The sequence below is a fragment of the Mauremys reevesii genome, linkage group 1, assembly GCF_016161935.1.
Source record: "Mauremys reevesii isolate NIE-2019 linkage group 1, ASM1616193v1, whole genome shotgun sequence".
In the NCBI taxonomy this organism is placed as follows: Eukaryota; Metazoa; Chordata; order Testudines; family Geoemydidae; genus Mauremys; species Mauremys reevesii.
In genome coordinates, this window is record NC_052623.1 from 361,013,635 (window position 1) to 361,036,606 (window position 22,972).

Here is a 22,972-nt window from a genome sequence, read left to right on the forward strand (position 1 = left end):
CGCACAGTCAACTTGTGGAACTCCTTGTCTGAGTAGGTTGTGAAGGCCAGGACTATAACAGGGTTTAAAAGAGAACTGGATAAATTCATGGAGGTTAAGTCCATTAATGGCTATTAGCCAGGATGGGGTAGGAATGGTGTTCCTAGACTCTGTTTGTCAGAGGGTGGAGATGGATGGCAGGAGAGAGATCACCTGATCATTACCTGTTAGGTTCACTCCCTCTGGGGCACTTGTCATTGGCCACTGTCGGTAGACAAGATACTGGGCTAGAAAGACCTTTGGTCTGTCCCAGTACGGCCGTTCTTATGTTCTTATGTTCTTGTGTTATGTAACACAATTTGATGGGAAAGAGTCAGCACAGCTTTTGTAAAGGTAAATCATCCCTCACCAATCTATTAGAATTCTTTGAAGGGTTCAAAAAACAGGTGGACACGGACGATCCAGTCGATATAGTGTACTAGGACTTTCAGAAAGTCTTTGACAAGACCCCTCACCAAACACTCTTAAGCAAAGTAGGCAGTCATGAGATAAGAGGGCAAATCCTTTCATGGATCAGTATGTGGTTAAAAGACAGAAAACAAAGAGTAGGAATAAATGGTAGTTTATACAATGGAGAGAGGTAAATAATGAGGTCCCCCAATGATCTATACTGGAATCAGTGCTGTTTAACATATTCATAAAGGATTTGGAAAAAAGAGTAAACAGGTGGCAAGTTTGCAGATGATACAAAATTACTCAAGACAGTTAAGTCCAAAGCAGACTACAAAGAGTTACCAGGGGATTTCTCAAAACTGGGCGACTGGGCAAGAAAATGGCAGATGAAATTCAGTGTTGGTAACTGCAAAATAATGCACACAGGAAAACATAATTACAACCATACAGACAAAATGATGGGGTCTAAACTAGCACTCAAGAAAGAGATTTTAGAGTCATCATAGATAGTTCTCTGAAAACATCTACTCAATATACAGCAGCAGTCAAAAAAGCGAACAATGTTAGGAACCACTAGGAAATGGATAGATAATAAGACAGTAAATATCATAATGCCACTATATAAATCCATGGTACGCCCACATCTTGACTAATGCATGCAGTTCTGGTCACCCCATCTCAAAAAAAAAGATAGAATTGGTGAAGGTACAGAGAAGGGCAACGAAAATTATTAGGGGTATGGAACAGCTGACATATGAGGAGAGATTAAAAAGACTGTGACTGGTCAGCTTAGAAAAGAGATGACTAAGGGGAGTATATGATAGAGGTCTATAAAACCGTGAATGCTGTTGAAAAAGTGAATAAGGGAGTATTATTTACTCTTTCACCTAACACATGAACCAGGGGTCACCAAATAAAATTAACGGGCATTAAGTTTAAAACAAACATAAGAAAGTACTTTTTCACACAACACACAGCTAACCTGTGGAACTCATTGCCAGGAGATGTTGTGAAGTCCAAAAGTATATTAGGGTTCAAAAAAGAATTAGATAAAAACACTGCATAACCTACTAAAATCAACTAATCCACACTACATTACTGGTACTAACTTCTACTAACTACTTACACTAAAAAAATTCATCAAGTAGCTGTGACACAGAAAACGAACTGTGAAGACAGAACCCACATGGGGAGATCAGACTTAGGCCACTGGCAGTAAGAAAGAACTGAGTAGGGATGGGGCATTGTTGCCCTTATATAGCCTCTGAAGAGGCCACAAGGAGACGCATGATGTGTGCACTGCCCTAGAGGATACTGCTGCAGGAAGAAAGTCTCCAGCTCTCAGTGCATCTGACACAAACACCTGAGTGGAATACACATCTACAACCACTTACCAAAGAAATTCCATTTTAAATTTGTTCTGAAGCTGCCACACAATTTCCAGTCTGTTGCTCTGGAATGCTGTGGAACCAAAGAGCCTGCCACAGAATGCAAGTCAAACTAGCTACAGAGTATGAAGGGCCTAGGTCATGATCAGGGATCCTAGTTTTCTGAGACAAAAAAAAAACAAAATTCTCTAATAAAAAAAAATTAAAATCCATGTTTTTCCACGATTAAAATGAAACGCTCAACTTTAGTTTCCCTAGCCACAATACATATAAGTATCAGTTGAACACAAAGTTTTATTGATATACAGCAGAACCCCATTTATCTGAGCCTCCATTATCTGGCTCTCCATATTAATCAAACCACCAGCCGCCTAGGGCTCACAGCCCGACCTCTGCCACTGTCATCCCCAAGGGGCTGGTGGTTCGGTTAACATAGAGAGCCGGATAATGGAGGCTCAGATAAATAGGGTTCTGCTGTATATATATATATTTTTTTCACAAAATGTAAAACCTAAAGATTCTCTGTAAAAATGCAAATTCCACATTTTTCCATGGCAAACAGATTTGTAGGATCCGTGGTCATGATGCAATGACTTTGGTGGCAACTTCAAGCTAGAAACCTTGAACTCTAAACACAACAGTTAAAGGAAAGGGATGGACTGAACGTGCCCTGGCACTAAGAATGTTGGAAATGTAATGGGCTAAAAATGGGCAATTGTATTAGATAAAAACTGCAACTCTCTAATGTACCCATGGAGTTGTGCTTCTCAGGTATAAAAATGGTCACTGACCATGGAAAGCTTAATCAGTTTGAAATCTATGGTTAACTTTGATATATTGCAGGGGAGAGATGAGGACAGCAATAAAGCAGAATGAGTCAATCCTGCCAAAGGCTATAAGAGTAATAAGAAGAGGTTCTTACCAATAACAAAGGGAGGGAAAATGGGGGCAAAGAAACTGGAAAAAGAAAATTGGAACATAAACACATGGTAGGTGAAATGAATGCTGAATATTTTTAAAACATTCAGTTACTTTTTAAGATTTATCCAGATTTTAACACGAAAAATTATTGGGCTTAGCAAGTAACAAAGACTTTGTAAATACAGTCATAAAGGCTCTGATTATAACAACAATAAAACCTAGCTCTTCTATAGTGTTTTTCATCAGTGGATCTCAAAGAACTTCACAATTTTTAATGTGTTTTATCTTCACAACACTCCCAGACGATTGGAAAAAGGCTAATGTAGTGCCCATATTTTAAAAAAGGAAGAAAGAGAACCCGGGGAACTACAGACCGGTCAGCCTCACTTCAGTTCCTGGCAAAATCCTGGAGCAGGTCCTCAAGGAATCCATTTTGAAGCACTTGGAGGAGAGGAAGGTGATCAGGAACAGTCAACATGGATTTACCAAGGGCAAGTCATGCCTGACCAACCTGATTGTCTTCTATGATGAGATAACTGTTTTTGTGGATATGGCGAAAGCGGTGGATGTGATATATCTTGACTTTAGCAAAGCTTTTGATACGGTCTCCCACTGTATTCTTGCCAGCAAGTTAAAAAAGTATGGATTGGATGAATGGACTATCAGGTGGATAGAAATCTAGCTAGATTGTCAGGCTCAACAGGTAGTGATCAATGGCTCAATGTCTAGCTGGCAGCCGGTATCAAGCCGCGTGCCCCAGGGGTTGGTCCTGGGGCCGGTTTTGTTCAACATCTTCATTAATGATCTGGATGATGGGATTAATTGCACCCTCAGTAAGTTCGCAGATGACACTAAGCTCGGGGGAGAGGTAGCTACGCTGGAGGGTAGGGATAGGGTCCAGAGTGAGCTAGACGAATTGGAGGATTTGGGCCAAAAGAAATCTGATGAGGTTCAAAAAGGACAAATACAGAGTCCTGCACTTAGGAAGGAAGAATCCCATGCACTGCTACAGGCTGGGGACTGAGTGGCTAGGAAGCAGTTCTGCAGAAAAGGATCTAGGGGTTACAGTGGATGAGAAGCTGGATATGAGTCAGCAGTGTGCTCTTGCTGCCAAGAATGACAACGGCATATTGGGCTGTATTAGTAGAAGCATTGCCAGTAGATCGAGGGAAGTGATTATTCCCCTCTATTCGACACTGGTGAGACCACACCTGGAGTACTGTGTCCAGTTTTGGTCCCCCCACTACAGAAGGGATGTGGACAAATTGGAGAGAGTCCAGCGGAGGGCAACAAAAATGATTAGGGGGCTGGAGCACATGACTTATGAGGAGAGGCTGAAGGAACTGGGATAATTTAGTCTGCAGAAGAGAAGGGTAAGGGGGGATTTGATAACTGCTTTCAACTACCTGAAGGGAGGTTCCAAAGAAGATGGAGCTAAACTGTTCTCAGTGGTGGCAGATGACAGAACAAGGAGTAATGGTCTCAAGTTGCAGTGGGGGAGGTCTAGGTTGGATATTGGGAAACACTATTTCACTAGGAGGGTGGTGAAGCACTGGAATGAGTTACTTGGGGAGGTGGTGGAATCTCCTTCCTTAGTGGTTTTTGAGGCTCGGCTTGACAAAGCCCTGGCTGGGATGATTTAGTTGGGATTGGCCCTGCTTTGAGCAGGGGATTGGACTAGATACCTCCTGAGGTCCCTTCTAACCTAAATATTCTATGATTCTATGAATATCATCCCCATTCTATAGAGTAGGAATGGAGGCACGGAGGCATAGACCCACAAAGGTACTTAAGCTCCTAACCACCACTCATTTCAATGGAAGTCTGGAGCATCAATAGCTTTGTGGATGTGTGTCTGACAGGCTAAGGCCCTGATCCACCAAAGGGACTTCAGCATTGCATTTTTTGCACTTAGGACAGCACAAACCTGTGAGGCGCCTAGGCTCTCATACAATGAATGGGGAGAGACAGTGCCTTGCAACGCAATGCACAAAGCCAGTACACTAGGTGGGGAGCTGCCTAATGTAGCCAGTGGGAGATGCTGGTGGGGTGCTAAGTCCAGGGGCAGCTCTAGCTTTTTTGCTGCCACAAGCACGGCAGGCAGGCTGCTTTCGGTGGCGCGCCTGCGGGAGGTCCCCGGTCCCACGGATTCGGCGGCCCGCCTGTGGGAGGTCCAGCAGTCCCGCAGCTTCGGTGTACCTGCCGCTGAATTGCTGCCGAATCCATGGGACCAGCAGACCTCCCGGAGGCAAGTCGCCAAAGGCTGCCTGTCTGCCGTCCAAGGCACACGCTTGGCGCGCTGGTGCCTGGAGACGCCGCTGGCTAAGTCCCACCCCCTCACAGAGAGCCCTAACCACTAGAGTCAGTCTTACTCTTTCCCTGGCCCAATTACTCTTGAATTATTCTGTTAAATAATTAAAGTGGAACAACTTTGATCTGAGAGATTGAGGAGACCCATAGCAGGCTATTCTCTAGCCCAATGCTTAGGGCACTTACCTGAGAGGCAGCAGGGCCCTGTTCTATCCCTTCTCCACATCGGGCTGAGGGAGGATTTGAACTGGTAGTCTCCCACATCCCCAATGAGTGCTCTAACCCCTGAGCTAAGGGTTATGAGGGAGTCCCTTCCAGCCTCAGAGCTGTTCTTGTGTGGCGTAAGGAGCAGGCCCCACATGCAATGTAAGAAAAGACGTTCCTGTCTTCTCCCCATTAATGGCGCTTTCTGGGGCTCAGGCAGGAGATAGGCACTGAGGCACCCAGAGTGAGGCAACAGTGCATGTGCTGCAAGGTTGAAACATAGGAAACTTTTACTGCAAAAACTTGGGGTCCAGGTGAGTTTCGGCATCTACAGGGTTAGGCACAAGCAGGAGTTTTGTGGGTCGCAGTGGTGACTGAAAATGGGACTGAGGCAACTAAGTACTTTATGGATCCCACCCTTTTTTGCCCAAGATCACATAGGAACTCTGCAGTGCAGCAGAGAATTGAAACCAGGTTTCCCAAGTCCTAGGCTAGTCCCATAACCATGACATCACCTTGTCACAGAGAAACACATAAACACATGCTTAAATCCCACTTATTTCAGTGTGTTTCAGAATTTTGCTCAACTGAGGCCAAACAGCACACTCAAGAATACTTGAAAATGTGGACAGATCATATGGCCCAGCAAACATTCATTCTGAGGTTTCACTAGAATTAGCCAGCATACTTACTGAACACTGACAATTATTTTTGAAAAGTCAGAGAACTGGGAGATACCAAAAGTTCAGTAATAGCAAATATGGTACCAATTTTTTTTTTAAAAGAGCAATCCTGGTAATTACAATCCAGTAAGTTAAAAACAAAACACAGCTGAAAACATTATTAACAGAGAAATTCTGTAGACATCTGCAGACATAGTTCTCAAACTTCCTTATTGCGGGCTGAGCCCCTCTTGGGGACACCTCATCTCTCAATCTCAATTCTACTTTCCCTGTAGCAACTGTAATGCTTGGTTATATGAAAAATTAATGTTAGGACATTACTGTGGGGAAAGATGAAAACACATTTGCTTTATTGCAGTGAGTGTTGCTGCTTACTAACAACCTCCCATTTTGCATTTGGACTACTTCCTCTTTCTTTCATTTTATCAGCACTGAAACCACCCCACTATAAACTCATGTTCTCTCTCTTTAGCTCACTTTGTAGTTTGATTCTCCTCACCTGTCTGTTTGTTACCGCTCCAACTGCACTGTTGTCCACAAATCTGATCACTATTGAATTTACACTGACAGACACCTCCTGTGATGCAGAGATGTCAATTGCCCATTTCATTTTAAGTGGTTTCTTGCAATACATGTTAACCCCGTATCCATAACAATCTTTCTACCTTGTATTTAGCTGTGATACTCTGGTTACCTTTTCCAGATCTGAAGAAAAGCTCTGTGTAAGCTCAAAAGCTTGTCTCCCTCACCAACAGAAGTTGGTCCAATAGAAGATATTACCTCACGCAACTAGGTTCCAAGGGTGGGAGGCACCAAGCGTGCCAACCTCAACCTCCCTAGACTTTTTAGTCCTGGATTTAAACCCGCTGCATATAGGGCACTTTTGCCTAATGTGTCTGTCATAACCAGATAGTTAAGGGTTAATGTCTCTTTTACCTGTAAAGGGTGAAGAAGCTCAGTAAACCTGGCTGACACCTGACCAGAGGACCAATAAGGGGACAAGATACTTTCAAATCTTGGTGGAGGGAAGTCTTTTGTTTGTGCTCTTTGTTTTGGGGGTTGTTCGCTCTTGGGACTAAGAGGGACCAGACATCAATCCAGGCTCTCCAAATCTTTCTGAATCAGTCTCTCATGTTTCAAACTTGTAAGTAATAGCCAGCCAAGGCATGTTAGTCTTATTTTTGTTTTCTCAACTTGTAAATGTTCCTTTTTGCTGAGAGGATTTTACCTCTGTTTGCTGTAACTTTGAATCTAAGGATAGAGGGGGTTCCTCTGGGCTATATGAATCTGATTACCCTGTAAAGTATTTTCCATCTGATTTTACAGAGATAATTTTTACCTTTCTTTTTTTAATTAAAAGCTTTCTTTTTAAAAACCTGATTGATTTTTTCCTTGTGTTAAGATCCAAGGGGACTGGATCTGGACTCACCAGGAATTGGTGGGGGAAGGGAGGGGGGATGGTTAAATTCTCCTTGTGTTAAGATCCAAGGGGTTGGATTGGTGTTCACCAGGAACTTCGTGAAAAAGCCTGTCAAGGCTTCCCAGGGAGGGGAAGGTTTTGGGGGGACAGAAAGTGATCCAGATACTGAAATTTCTGGATGGTGGCAGTGTTACCAGATCTAAGCTAGTAATTAAGCTTAGACGTGTCCATGCAGGTCCCCACATCTGTACCCTAAAGTTCAGAGTGGGGGAGGAACCTTGACAGTGTCCTTTTCCCAAACAACAGGAGTGAGGATCACTGACTGGCAGAGAGTTATTACAGCCGGAACAGCATTTAAACACCAGGACTTCGGCATGTCCCAGTACTGAGTGTCATATGCTCAAAACAAAAACAAAAAAAACCACATTTATCTAAAAACAAGTACTACTAACTATAACTACACTAAAGCGAATTAGCTAACTATATACAGCAACAATTTGAGGTAAACTTTTCTTTTAGTGAAAAGGGGAAAGTGTCATAATCCACACAGGCTCTGACTAGCAACCACAGCAGTGAGAATGAACTGAGGGAGAGTCGGGACAGCTCCGCCCCTTTATGCAATTAGCTGTCAGCATGAGCATGTAGAAAGCACATGCGCTGCCCCAGTAGGTACCGCTATGGGAAAAAGTTATTCAGCTTCAGTGCACTGGGAGCGCGCACACCTGAAACAGAATGGACATGTGCAATCACTTGAAGAGGGAGGAACTATTAAGAGAACTAGGCATGGTATGTATTAAATGCAAAATTGTATTGAGGCAGCACTACAGTTGTATAATGTCTCCCCCTTGAGGTGCGACTGCTTTGCACCTCACTGCTGGAAGATACAAGACTTAAAGCTGGTGAGGCCTACCATGGAAGGCTCACCTCAGAGAATCACTAAGCTATCCCACCAGGGCTGGCCCACAACATTTTGGCACCTGAGGCGAGGAGCTCAAATGACGCCCCCATGCCTCCTTGCTTGGGCCAAAACTTTGAAAGGTCTCAATTCTGCCTTCTTCCTGTTCTGCTCCTCTCATGGTACTGCTCTGCTACCTACCACAATAAAGGAGAACTAATAACTTAAAATGCCTTGTTCAAAAATTTTAAGTAACACTTAACTTTCAAAAAGAACAGGAGTACTTGTGGCACCTTAAAGACTAACAAATTTATTTTAGCATGAGCTTTCGTGAGCTGCAGCTCACTTCTTCAAACGCCTGAACAGGAAATGTAACTTTTCTTGTCTGCATAGTAAACACTGGCATTTTTATCTGTTTGAATAATCAAAGTGGTGCTTTCCGTACCTTCTTGGTTGCAAAGATTTGAACTGCTTCCTGAAGGTCCACAGTCTGGGCCAGCTCATGCTCTATTGAGATGGTTGCAAGGCCGACCAGCCTCTCCTGTGTTGTTGTGGAGCGTAGATGTGTTTTTTATTAACTTCAGCTTGGAGAAGCTGCGTTCTCCACTCGCAACTGTTACAGGGAGTGTTAGAAGTATGCGCAGAGCGACAAAAGCATTTGGAAAGAGGGTGTTCATCTTATTTGTGCACATATATTCCAGAACAGCCTTTGGAGTTGATCCCGTTGAAATGTGTCTTGAAATGACTTTCAGTTCATCACCTAAATCACTCACATCAATATTGTGCATGTCATCATGTGTCAACACTGTCTCTAGTGCCCTGCATTGCTGGTGTAGGTCTTCTTCAGGTATAGTGAGGAGTTTTGGAATATCATACAACATCCCAAATATACTGCTGTGTTCCTTGAGCTGCATGAAATGTTCTTCAACTGACTGTACTGCACAATCTAGCACCTGGTTAAAGAATTCAACTTTGAATTGTTGTTTGGGGTTTCTTATGAGATTATCCTGTGCCTCATAATCAAAATGTCTTCTTCTTCGGTGACTCTTGTATTCTTGAATGGGTGGGAAAATAGCTTCAGTGTGAAGTTCCTCTGCCAATTTCTGTGCACTCTTCAGAACATTTTGAAATGCCTCATCTGACCATAAGACTGTAGGTATGACTTTGCTTTGTCCAGTTGTTCCATTGCTTCAGATATATCAAGGTCAACATTTATTTCAAACAGTAAGTCATGCCACAACACTAAGCCACACAGAAATTTGAAGTTCTGTATGTTTTTGGTGATTCCATTTCCCTCTGCCACTGTTCTCTCATGAACACTTCCTGTCATAGCATTATCCTCCATAATGGCAACTAGGGCATCATCTAGCTTCCCAATTTGGCATTTGATAGACTTTATCGCCTCCACTCGACTTTCCCATCATGTGGCACTCAGTGATTTCAGTGTCAGAGAGGATGTTCCCAGATGTTGCTTCAAAATTTGCCATTGATGAATTGATGCAGAGAAAAATACATAGATGCTTTGAATTACATTAAAAAATTCATCAGCCTCACTAGAAGCTGATGCTGCATCACTGACCACCAAGTTCAATGAATGAGAACTGCTTGGGACAAAAAAAGCTCAAGGGTTTAACTCTTGGATCCGTGTCTGCACTCCTCTGTTCTTTCTTCTCATGTTGGCACCATTATCGTAGCCTTGATCGCAATTCCTGTATCTTCCAGCTGTTTAAGAAGCACATTTGTCATACCAGCTCCTGCAGTATCATCAATATCAATAAATTCTAGAAAATGCTCTCTGACAGTCACCACTGCAGGGACATTTTCACTAGGTTCTGTTGTTGTTACAAAACGCACCATTAAGGTCATTTGTTCCATATGGCTGATGTCAGGTGTGCAGTCCAGAATAACAGGGTAATATCTTGCTGACTTCAGATCTGCCACAATCTTCTGTTTGACTTTTGTTGCCAGTAACTGTATGATCTCATTTTGAATGGTTTTTCCAAGGTAGTGGTGTGTGTACATTTCTTGGGTGGTGACTCTTCTTAGATGATCCTGGAGTACAGCATCAAACTCAGCCATCAGCTCCACAATGTTAAGGAAGTTTCCACTGTTTGGCACATACAGCTGATCTGAAATGCCACACAGTGCTAGGTTTTGGGCAGCAAGCATTCTGACAATGGCAATGAGCATTTTCAGAACATTTTGCCAGTAAAGAGACTCTGATGCAATCTTCTCTTGATGCTGATCATCTATGGTGGCCTTTAACCTTAGTCTCATTTTAAGCTCTTTCCACCTATGGAATGCTCTGTGGTGATTTGCTGCCTTCTCATGGAATGCCAGATTTCTAGCCAGATTTTTCCAGTACTTTGTTCCTGTAGAACCCAATCTGTCTGGAATATTAGACTGGAAGAGTTTGCAACAAAAACACTATGCAGCATTCTGGGTTTTTGAGTACATAAGCCATGGCCTCTCTACTTTGTCACCATTGGGGATTTCACACCAGTAATGTGTTGGATGGAAACTTCTATTTTCATTGTCTTTGGGGAACATGAAGTTTTTCACTTGCTGTGGCCCAGGCAGTACAAGGAAGTCCCCCAGGCTACTGCTCAAGTGGGTCCACAGTCCTGGATCATCTAGACTTAAGGAACTAAACTCAGCAGCAGCTGTTTCTTGCACCTCCACCACACTTCTCTGATCTACACTTTTCTTCAGGAATGTGCATGGTTACATCCATCTGAGATGGAGATATAGATGCTGCAGTAGCTGCCAGGTCACCTGCAATATGACTAACTGGAAGATCAGGCATCTCCTCACCACTCACATCCTCACTGGGGCCGGAAGGCTCACCATGAACATTTGTGTCTATGTATCTCAGGAGAGCTCCTTCCTGCTTAGATAGAAAAGCTTCCTTTGCTTTCTTTCTTTTTCTGAGTGCTGCCCCAGAGGGGCGTTTTCTTCTTTCACTCATGACTGCTGTTCTGTGCCAGCTAGAGTGGCTCTCAACACTCAGTTGAAGGGGACAAATAAGCGGGCTGGTATCAGGCCTGAGTGAGGGACGATATCATCATCTTAAGGGCCTTACTGGCTCCTACTACTTCAGTTGACTGCCTGTTTGCCTCAGGTGGGTTCAGGGAAGCAGCAGGAAACAGGAAGCTCTCTGAGAAGCTGGTGTGAATCAGTCCAGGCTCCTGGGGGTGCTAGAGAGGTACATAAGAGGCTCCTCCCCTCTCTCTCCCTGCAGCTCCTGCTGCTTTCTGTTATTCCCTCTCACCTTTTCTCCTGCCTGCCTGTTATGTCTCTTGTGCCCAGATGTCTCGATTTTATAGGGACAGTCCCAATTTTGGAGGGCTTTGTCTTATATAGGCAGGGCCAGCTCCAGGTTTTCTGCCGCCCCAAGCGGAAAAAAAAAAGCTGCAGCAGCGCGATCGCACAGCTCCACTCTTCAGTGGCAATTCGGCGGCAGGTCCTTTGCTCCGAGAGGGACTGAGGGACCCGCCGCCGAAGACCCGGACATGCCGCCCCAATAGCAGCTGGAATGCTGCCCCTTTGAATTGGCCGCCCCAAGCACCTGCTTCCTTAGCTGGTGCCCGGAGCCGGCCCTGTATATAGGTGCCTATTACCCCCCACCCCCATCCTGATTTTTCACACGTGCTATTTGATCACCCTACTTGTGCCCTCCTTCCTCCAGCACAGCACTCCACCATCTCTGTGCATCTAGAGCAGAGAGAATACATACGCACCAGCAGCAGACACAATTTTCTACACTCTGGGTCCTAGTGGCGCCCCCCCACAGTCTGGCACCTGAGGGGGCCGCCTCAGTTCGCCTCATGGTACGGCCAGCCCTGTATCCCACTCTGCCATTGCCAGCATTGGAAATAAGGCCAAGTATAAAGAGCCATGGGGCACTGGAAGCCAGATCAGCGCTTAAGCTACTCTAAGTTACACCAAGGGACCATTCCAGTGCAGAGCCAGATCAAGCTTATAGTCTCTTTTTTACGTGCTCCTTCCTGAAATGCACAGTGCACTCCTTGGATATAGCCCAAAATCTGAATCTCAAAGCTTAGAAAAATTTTAGTTGTTTTTTGTTTAAAAGGAAAAATAGTGATACTCAGCCAAAGAAAGAGCATATTTGTCCAGACTCATATCACCAAACACAATTGAGGGGGAAAAGGCCAGAGAGAAAAAGCATAGAAATTGTCTCAGAAGAGGAGTGTTTAGGAAACGTATGTAAAAATAGGAGTGTTGTAATGGAAATTGTTTTCCAACTTCACCCATAAACAGCTGCAAAGAAGGGGAGAGTGATAACTAAGGCCTGGTCTATACTGGTATAAGTTTGTAACTCCTGTGTGTAGACACTCTTAAGCTTTATGTACACACAGAAGTTGCACCAGTTTAATTTAAATCAGTTTTTAGACCAATTTAGTTAAACCAATGCAAGTTTGTGTGTAGACCCTCTTATTTCATTCTAATATCATCTGATTTGGGGACAGCTTAGCCCATTTTTAATTGGATTGCACAAATGTAACAAAAACAATTTAGAAACCAATTTAGTTAAATTGCTGCAGTTTCTGTGTGGAGAACAGGCCTCAAAAAACAAATATGTGCAAGTAAAATCAGGAAACCTTTGATGGCTGCAAGTCCCGGAGGCCAGTGGTTCTCAACCTGGGGTACGCTTATCCCTGGAGGTATGCAGAGGTCTTCCAGGGGTACATCAACTCATCTAGATATTTCCCTGGTTTTACAACAGGTTACATAAAAAGAACTAGCGAAGTCAGTACAAACAATGACTTGTTATCCCACTCTGTATACTATATCAGTGTTTCTCGAAGTGTGGCAGTCCCTATGGGGTCACAGGATGGGTTTATGGTCGCAAGTGCAGGGCTGGCATTAAGGGGTAAAAAGCAGAGGCCCCACGAAGCTAAGATACATGCTGAAGCTGAAGCCCAAGCCCTGCTGCCCAGGGCTAAAAACAGACTCCTGAAAGGGGTACAGTAGTCTGGAAAGGTTGAGAACCAGTGCCCTAGGCTGTGTAACTGCCTCCAAAGGGTAGCAGAGAGAACACCCCTTCACTTGGGACATGTAAAAGTAGAGCAAGCAAAGTGCTGGATAACAGACTGTGGGCAAAGCACAATCCTGCCCTTCCCTCCATCGTTCCAAGGAAGATGGACCAGATGTGAGCTTTAGAGGATTTTACTTTCCTAGTTCCTACAATTCTGTGCTAAATTCCCAGGAGGTGGGGAAGTTCCTTTCTCTGGAAGTGAGGTTTCCATCTCCCAATTCACTCTTTGCATATTCTGTGTTCATGCCAGAGGAGGAAGAGGTTCATGGGGAAGGAAGGCTGTTGTTTTGCTTATGTTTAATGAACGTTTCTGATAATATGGCTTGCTTGAGCCAGCCCTCTTTACTTAGGGGCTGGTATGTTTGGGTTTTTTAGAAATGTTGACAATTAATTTTGAACATGCATTGGATCTGGGCATCTCCAGTGAGCAGGGTCTTACATCACAGACCTGCTGGGCATTACTTGGGGACCATTAAAAGCCTCTTTTCAGATGGATCCATGGGGAACCATACATTAAAAATGAAGTTAATCTCAGCGTTTGCCATCAACCCAGATTTTAATAAAAATAATCTCCCCTGGAGATGGCTGTAATATAGAGCTGCAACGCTGCTTCCCACATTATGGCTCAGGTTTTTTCTCCAGTAACACTGAATTATGGCTCAATTACACTCACTATGTCCTCTAGGCATAAGCTGGAGAAGGAGGGGGAGGGCTACACTGATGTGTTCTTCCTCAAATATATCTCAAGAATACATGTTTAAAAACTCATGTACATAGACAACCAGGCCCCAGTAAAGAATCCAGTGAGTACACACTGAATTGATACAGGACATTCTAAAAGAATCTTCTCTCTGAGAGACTGGGAAGTCCACCCCTCTCCATCTGCAATGGACTTGGATAGGGATTCAAGTCCTAGAGTTGGAGAAAAACTTCTTAGAGTTCCAGCAACACAGTTAGATTCCAGAACTGTAGGTCACAGCAAGGTTAAGAAACAGAGCCCATAAAGAAAAAGGAAAACCTTGATTTTGACTATTTAACTCCAGGACAATATGCCCATTAAATCCTTTATACTTTGTTTATTCTGAAATCCTTCCTCACCAATTTTATTATAAGTTATATCTGATCCCTGCCCCTTCCTATGGCACTCTCTAGCCCATCTCTCTCTCAGCCTCCCTTCCTTATGAACTGTTGCTGACCCTCCCTTCATTCCTCATGGTCCTCTCTGGTCCATCATTCACTCTGCCTGTTCCATTCAGGAAGCAAGGACATTGAAATAAAAGCAGAGTTGTTAAAACATGACCAGATAGAATGAAACTAACAACTCAGCAAGGAGAATGTATACCCTCTTTTGATAGGGAATGCAGAGACAGGAAGCAGAGACTTCGTTCTACAGCAGGAAGTGAGAAAAATCATTTAATGAAAATCTCACTTACATTGGTAGAGGCTCTGTTCTCCTTGGTTGGCACATGTCCCACATACACATTTTACCATGCTACCAGCCTTGCACACTACAGTATGTATCTCCAGCCCTTCAAACTCCAGCCCAGTCACCTACAGATCTCTAACTGTGGCCTGAAGAATGAAACATTTCACAAAACATGCACTGGAAGACTGAGAAAGGAGGAGGTGCATGGGGATCTCTATCTTACAAACTGGTCCAAAAGAACAGAAGTGATGGAGACCCACTGCCCTAGAGCATCTGCCCAGAACTGCATAAGGAGGCAATTCCCTGCAGGGCCTGAGTCATCTCAGAAGTCTGTCTTTCTCACAGCTGCCTCCACGCCCAAAGACTAGTATGTCCTGAATACAGAACTGGCTCTCAGCCTGATCTCAGGCAGAAAATGCAAAGGGAACTGTCAAAGTGTCAGCAACTTTCACCATAGGTGCTAACGGTGGGTTTGGCAGATCCCAGAACGAAAGGTGACTTCAAAGTTGTTGATGTGCCAAAGACAGCGAGGAACCTGGTCAATTGGGAGTGAGGGAATCAATAGCCTCCCTAGTGAGGAGAAAGTGGTTAATGAACTGAACACCATCAAAGCATGGTTAGCAAGGACAGGGAATTGCTGGCTGGGTCCGCCCTTGTCCAGCTCAGTGAATGCTGCTGGGATTCAGAGTGGATGCTGCCCAGGTCTCAGCCAATTCCCATCAACTTTATGTTAAATTCTGCACATAGCCTATGATGCCTCTAATATACCTTGCATCCAGCGCCAAGGAACTCAAATGCCCAGCATTTATTGCCAGCTCACCAATAGCTGTGGAACCCAGTGATAAAACATGTCTCCTTCTATGGGCTGCTTCTTATAGAGGTTTACTATAAAATAAACCTCCCACACCAATTATTCGTGTAGCAAAACGGTCCGTGCTATGCATCTGATGACCCACGTAAACAGAAGGTAAATATAAATTAATATGAGGGCTCTGGAAAAAGTTGTTGAAATCATCTTATACAGTACTGCAAAACATATTTAGAGGTGAATTTGAATACTGTACTAATATTTGTTTTATTGCTGCATTTGTAGTATATGCATTTTAATTGTCCCCTTAAGAACAGAGTTGGGCACATATTACAGGCTTTGTCTGAAGAAGACAACAGTATATGGGAGATGTTGCTTGTGTGAGCAGAATAGAAGAGCTTGTCCGTGCAAACTTCAAAAAGGTCAGAACTTAATTTGATAAAGTTATATTTCCAGAAAGCAAGCTTCACTCCTGAAACTGTAACATTAGTTCTCATTAGGGACTCGGTACCTTGAAATGTCACTAAAGAACTTCAGAGCCTTTTGCTTTCTGGTCACCAGTGTGAAACCAGAAAACTCAATAGGGATTAGAAATTGTTCCCATCAAATGGATGCTTGATAGCCCCTATCTGAGGTTGGTGTGTCCCAGTTCCAGCTCTCAAAGCATAAACTTATCGCCATGCTTGGCACTATTTGGCTGGCTGGGGTGAGAGGCCAAGAACTTCACAAGCCATGGAAACTGAACTCTCCTGGCTATCCCTAGAGGAAGTGTTTCCCACATCAGTGGTAAAAAATGCTGGCAAAGCAGAATATGCAGGAAGCTTGTGCTACTGTGCACTGTAGACAAACAGAGAATTTCATTCACTGGGACTGCAAGAGCACTCAATCCACACAATTTAAAAAACAAACAGATTTTACAGTTGTATTCAAATTAGTTGCAGATATTTAAATGACCTCATACATAATATGCATAAAATGTCACATGGACATATACACAATGTGGTGGCTACGCCTCCACAGTTTTCAGAGACTATAATTATCTAGGGCAGTGATTTTCAGCCTGTGGTCTGCGGACCCCTGGAGGTCTGCAGAATGTCTAAGATTTCCAAAGAGGTCCACAACTCCATTCAAAAATTTTAGGGGTTTGCAAATGAAAAAAGGTTAAAAACCACTGCTCTAGGGCCAAACTCTGCAATAATCTTGACTGTAGCCAAAGTATCCGATAGTAGCAGATGGCCTTCCTGCTCCAGCCCCAACACATACCCAAGAAATGCAGAAACCCAAACCTTCCCTCTCTCTCTCTCTCTCTCACTCACACACTCTCTCCCCCCTGCCCTTGCACCCCAAGGGCCCAAGCCCTCCCACTCACACGCATTACCTTTGCGTCTTCCCAGGTTTTATCACGGTTTTTACTATGAATTCTCTCTGTTGGGAAATCTTTCTTCTCTGGCAGGCTATGGAGGCCTGGGGGTGGAGTGAACCCCCTGACATCTCTGGCAGCCTCTGAGGGTGAACGGGAGTAGCTCCCTGCCACTGACAGGCTCTTGTATGGGGGGTTTATAAACCCCTCTTGTCTCTGTCAGTACAGTCGGAGCCAGGTCAGCAGCTTGGTAGATCTCTTCACCTCAGGCCGACTCTGGAGCTGAGCCAGACCCACCTTCCCATTTCCCCCCGGACATACATGCTGTCTCTGGCCTGCGCACTGTGCTCCCTGTCCATGCTGGGTCACTGAGTCTCCCATTTCTAAACAGGGGCAATTCCCCCAGCTCCTCCCCCCACAACAAGAGAGGTTGCCGCCTTCCCTATGCCACTGGCCCAAGACCCCCAGGCCCTGTGCAGACCTCAAATGTCAGCTCATATCTCTCAGACACCAGGAAGGATTTCCCCACTAATCTACCCCCAAAATGGCTCCTTCTCACTGACCCACCCTGAGCCTAGCCTGAGGTACCAGCCTCTCCTGCACCACTTCCCAACCCCCCCTACCCCCCGCCAGCCTGAGGTACCAGCCCCTCCTGCACTGCTTCCCCCCGCCCCACCAGCCTGAGGTACCAGCCCCTCCTGCACCACTTCCCAACCCCCCTACCCCCCGCCAGCCTGAAGTACCAGCCCCTCCTGCACTGCTTCCCACCCCACCCCCCGCCAGCCTGAGGTACCAGCCCCTCCTGCACTGCTTCCCAACCCCTCTACCCCCTGCGAGCCTGAGGTAACAGCCCCTCCTGCACTGCTTCCCAACCCCTCTACCCCTGCCAGCCTGAGGTACCAGCCCCTCCTGCACTGCTTCCCAACCCCCCCCACCAGCCTGAAGTACCAGCCCCTCCTGCACTGCTTCCCAACCCCCTCTACCCCCCGCCAGCCTGAGGTACCAGCCCCTCCTGCACTGCTTCCCAAGCTCGCCCCCCACCAGCCTGAGGTACCAGCTCCTTCTGCACTGCTTCCCAACCCCTCCTCCCGCCCCGGGCCTGAGGTACCAGCTCCTCCTGCACTGCTTCCCAACCCTCCTCCCAACCCCGGGCCTGAGGTACCAGCCCCTCCTGCACTGCTTCCCAACCCCTCCTCCCGCCCCGGGCCTGAGGTACCAGCCTCTCCTGCACTGCTTCCCACCCCCCCTACGCCCTGCCAGCCTGAGGGACCAGCTCCTCCTGCACTGCTTCCCAACCCCCCCACCAGCCTGAGGTACCAGCTCCTCCTGCACTGCTTCCCAACCCCTCTACCCCCTGCCAGCCTGAGGTACCAGCCCCTCCTGCACTGCTTCCCAACCCCTCTACCCCCTGCCAGCCTGAGGTACCAGCCCCTCCTGCACTGCTTCCCAAGCTCGCCCCCCACCAGCCTGAGGTACCAGCTCCTCCTGCACTGCTTCCCAACCCCTCTACCCCCTGCCAGCCTGAGGTACCAGCTCCTCCTGCACTCTGTCCATGGAACACCCCACCCCCGGGCTCCAGCATCATAGTTGCCCTTAAAGAGCCCAGTAACCCTTTCCCTCCTGGCCCTGGGCTGTGAGGGGTTAGGCAAAGTCCATCTCCCCAGGGCAGTGGGCACCAGAGTCTGGACCCAGGGCTGCTGTTTATGGCTCCCTGTTGCACTGCGCAGTGGCTCTCTGGGGCAGGGGGGCGCTGGCCATAGCAGGAGTGCTGCCAGCCCTACAAGATCAACAGTCACTAGTCGGACCCACACAGCCCAAGCTTGCTCCAGATGCTATAAGGTGCCCAGGGAGACGGGGGGGGGGGGTTGCTTTCGATAACACTGTCGTGATTCTGGCCTGTGGACTGGTTGCTGAACTGCCCCTGCCACCCCCACAAGGAGACCATTGGGGTGGGGGGGGTTTCTGTCCCCACTGCAGGTGCTCTCACCCCACATCTGCCCCCTCAGCCCCCAAAGCTGCTGGGCTCTTTGCTGCCCCCCGCCCCTCTGAGAATGGTTCCAGTTGCTGTGGGGGGAGGGGAAGAGAGCTCTTCCCTGCAGCAGCTCTGATTGGTTGTTTTGCCCCAGGAGGTGGCCCAGTGGGGCAGGCAGCCAATCAGAGGGCTCAAATTCAGGGCTGGCCCCTCTTGTGTCATCTCCAGGCTGGCTCCAGCCTAGCCAATCCTATTGTGTCGTGAGAGTTGTCAGCACCGTGTCTGTGCCAAGCTGACAGGATGGGACCACGTCTCCCAGCAGCCAGTACTTCCATCACACTGCACAGACCGCACAGAAGGCCCCCAGAGCTGCTGCCTCAGAGACCATGAGAAGGGGTTAGGCTGGGGGCAGATAGTACATGCACACTGACTCCTTGCGGCTATGAGCTCTGCACCCAGACGAGCCGGGCTTAGGAACGGTCAAGAGCAGTGTTTGGTCTGGGCCTGCTCCCTCTCCAGACTGCCCACATATGCCCAAGTAACTCACCTAGGCCAAAAAACATGGCAAGTGAGCTCCAATTTAGGGAGCCTAAATTGAGACACTTTTGTGTCTGTAGTTGAGCACCCAAATGAGAGATTATTGCAAATTTTGGCCTTAATGTCTCTGTGCCTTGGTTCCCCATCTGTAAAGTGGGAATGATGCTACTCCCATTGGAACAAATGACCCAGGGAAGTGAGGAATTCTCTGTTTTTTGCTGGTTTCAAATCCAGACTAGTACCTTTCTGGAAGAGATGTTTAGTCACTCACAAATAACTGGGCTCAATACAGGTGAAATTTAATGGCCAGTGATCTACAGGAAATCAGAGTGGATGATCTAATGGACCCTTGTGGCCTTAAACTCTATGAACCTTATCTCACAGGATGTCCCAAGTACAAATTAATGAATGTGGGTGAGACATCAGGAAGATAAGCACAACAGAAATACCTCAAAATACATTTTAAAACTCTGTATTTGGTGCAGCATTTGGATGGTGTACAGTAAATGAAGTACAGGACTGCACAATGAATGAGGACGATAAAAAGAAATATTCAACCGCTGTCTCATTCATTGAACACCATCAGTCTTCTAGTCTGAATGAGGCAAGGGTCCAACACAAAATATGCTATGTGATCATGTAATTGAAAACTATCTCAATGCATGTGTACAAGTGGTCTGATTCCCCACTCACAGTGCTAAAAATGAGAAATAACTATTAACATGAATGAATTTATACCAGCAGAAATCTGAAATAATGTGAAAGGAAAGTCAGGCCCAAGGGATAAAGTTGAGATTGTATGGGTAAGTTTCGGTGTTTCCTGACCTTAGAGTGCTTCACTTTACAACTTCAACATTCTTTGAATGTACATTTTTTGTCTGAAATTTTATACTGTTTACAAGCCATAATAGGAAAGGAGAAACACAATGGGAAAAAAGAACTTGAGGACATGTAACTGTGACACTAGCCAGATGATTGGTAGCGTGAGTGGAACACGAATGTTAAAGAAGAATGAAGAGATAAGCTTGGGAAGTCTTACAGCAGCTGGCTGACAAATCCATGGGAGGTATCCTGGAGTTGTGTATCTGCCCCACAGTGAGTAAGCCAGCCCTTAGAGAGGGAGCCATATAATGTAACTTGTTCTCACCTCTCTTCTCTCTCTCTAGCTCCAACTCTCTCTTCCTTCCTCTTGGGTCTTGCCTACACTACGGACTTATGCTAGCTGAACAGGCAGAATCCCGTCTCAGCCTACATGATAATGTAAAAAGCATGTGTCACCTCCCCATTAGGCTTCCAGGGTGCTCAGTATAAAACTTCCTCTCTACCCCTTTTGGTGTTAGAGGAGAGGGTATGTCACTTAATTGGATTCAAGTTCTTCTTATTCCTAGAATTAAAGGTGGACTGCAAAGGAAAAAAATTGGGCTTTTCTGCTCCTTTATGATGGCGGAAAAAGACCTGAATGGTTTTTATTAAAAAACAATACAACGTGTTTAGGGGTGCCAGGATTTTTTCCCTAGTAGAAATTTAGGTTTTATCTACCATGGAAGACTTTATAGTGATTAGAGAACTAACAATCTGACAAGAGCACAAGAGAGTGAAAGGACATCTTCATTAAAAACTCAACATCCTCACACCCTAGAGTTAAGGCACAGGAGCTTACAATAAATACCTCTGAAACCCTCAAAAAAGAAAGAAAGAGAGACAAGACTTTTCCTACAAGAAAATCAGAAAAGGAAAAAAGTTGGGGGAATATGTGTGCATCTGGGGAGAGAAAAAACTCCCACATTTTTCAGTCTCGCTATTTACAAGCCATAAAGAATGAAGAAAAAGACAATTCCAATTTAAACAAAACATCCTTTGGAAGTCATCTAAAGACTCTGTCTAAAATAGGAAAAGTTAGCATCAAAGTCCCACTGGTTGAACACACCTTCTCTGGTGTGTCTTTCTGAGACGTTTCACACTAGGCTCCAGCCCTCAAACAGCAGCTTCCTCAGTGCCACCTGCATGAATGAGGTTCTCATCTAGCTACCTGTACATTTGTTATGCAATATGCTGAGCCATGGTTCCTTGGAACCACTTTTCTCTCTCCTGTGGCTTTTGTCATGTGAAGAAAAGTCATATCCTGTCAGAGCTTGCTAAGGTAAAACTACAGTGGCTATCAGTGCACTATGTGTAGGGCCAGAGCTGATCAGCAGCTGGGGCAGCTTTCCAATGGGATGCTATCACATATTTGGTCAGGCACTTCCTGGGATTTTTCTCTTCCTCTGAGCCTCCAATTTGTCTACATCCCTTCTGTAGTAGGAGGCTCAAAACTGGACACAATACTCCAGATGTGGCCTCACCAGTGCCAAATAGAGGGGAATAATCACTTCCCTCGATCTGCTGGCAATGCTCCTACTAATACAGCCCAAATGTGGTTGGCCTTCTTGGCAATGAGGGCACACAACGAGGGCTGACTCATATTCAGTTTCTCGTCTACTGTAATCCCCAAGTCCTTTTCTGCAGAACTGCTGCTTAGCCAGTTGGTCCCCAGCCTGTAGCGGTGCATGGCATTCTTCCTTCCTAAGTGCAGGACTCTGTACTTGTCCTTGTTGACCCTCATCAGATTTCTTTTGGCTCAATCCTCCAATTTGTCTAGGTCACTCTGGACCCTATCCCTACCCTCCAGTTTATCTACCTCTCCCCACAGCTTAGTGTCATCTGCGAACTTGCTGAGGGTGCAATTAATCCCATCATCCAGATCATTAATGAAGATGTTGAACAAAACCGGCCCCAGGACCGACCCCTGGGGCATGCTGCTTGCCGGCTGCCAACTTGACGTCGAGCCATTGATCACTGCCTCTTGAGCCCAACAATCTAGCCAGCCTGACAATCTCTCCAGCACATATTACTGGCAGACAGAGGACACTGGACTGAATACTAGAGGGACCCTTAGTGCTTTCCACTGTGATCATTCCTATGGTCCCACTCTTCTCTGTACCAGGGCCTCCTCCAAGCAGAGGCTGAGATCACAATTGCTAAGTGCTCCTGTTGTGAGAGACTGAGAGTAACATTTTCAAAAGCACCTCATTGACCTGAAGGCTTAAATCAAAAGGACTTTTAATGAGACTCTGGCTCCTAAGTACCTGAGTCAACTTGAAAAATGGGACATAGGATCCCTTTTGAGAAATTTTACACAGGGCCTCACTTCCTCTCCATCAACCTCTCCTGCATTCTGCCAAGTACAGCACAGAGCCTGGCTGAAAGGGCTCCAGTCTCTCTGCCTACCAGAGGAACAGCAAGAGGCCGAGCACAGAGGCAGACAGATGCCAAGCAGCCATTGCATCAGTAATTAAAAGGAATCCTTGGTCTACTATAAGAGCCCATCTGCTTTCCTCCACCCCCAGGGCCCATACCAGCAGCTCACACAGAGCAGCATTAAAAGAGGAGGCAGTGATTCTAGGTCACCAAACTCCGAGTAAATTACTGTCTCTGGATGATGTGAACAGTGCAGAGCGCAGCAGCCTGGACTGTCAAAACAAATCAATTCCATACCCTACAGTTACCATATGAAATGG

The 22,972-nt window shown here is 45.9% G+C and overlaps 1 protein-coding gene across 1 annotated transcript in view; it reads right to left on the minus strand.

The window, feature by feature from the left end:
- Positions 1-17,287, minus strand: part of SHANK3 (SH3 and multiple ankyrin repeat domains 3) — a 653,367-nt gene extending 636,080 nt beyond the window's left edge. Inside the window, exons 1-2 of the mRNA XM_039498975.1 lie at positions 17,228-17,287; positions 16,925-17,122 (exon numbers count right to left, since the gene is read on the minus strand). Coding sequence (XP_039354909.1) covers positions 16,925-17,122; positions 17,228-17,287 — 258 coding nt within the window. The remainder of the gene's footprint in view (positions 1-16,924; positions 17,123-17,227) is intronic.
- Positions 17,288-22,972: the final 5,685 nt, after the last annotated feature.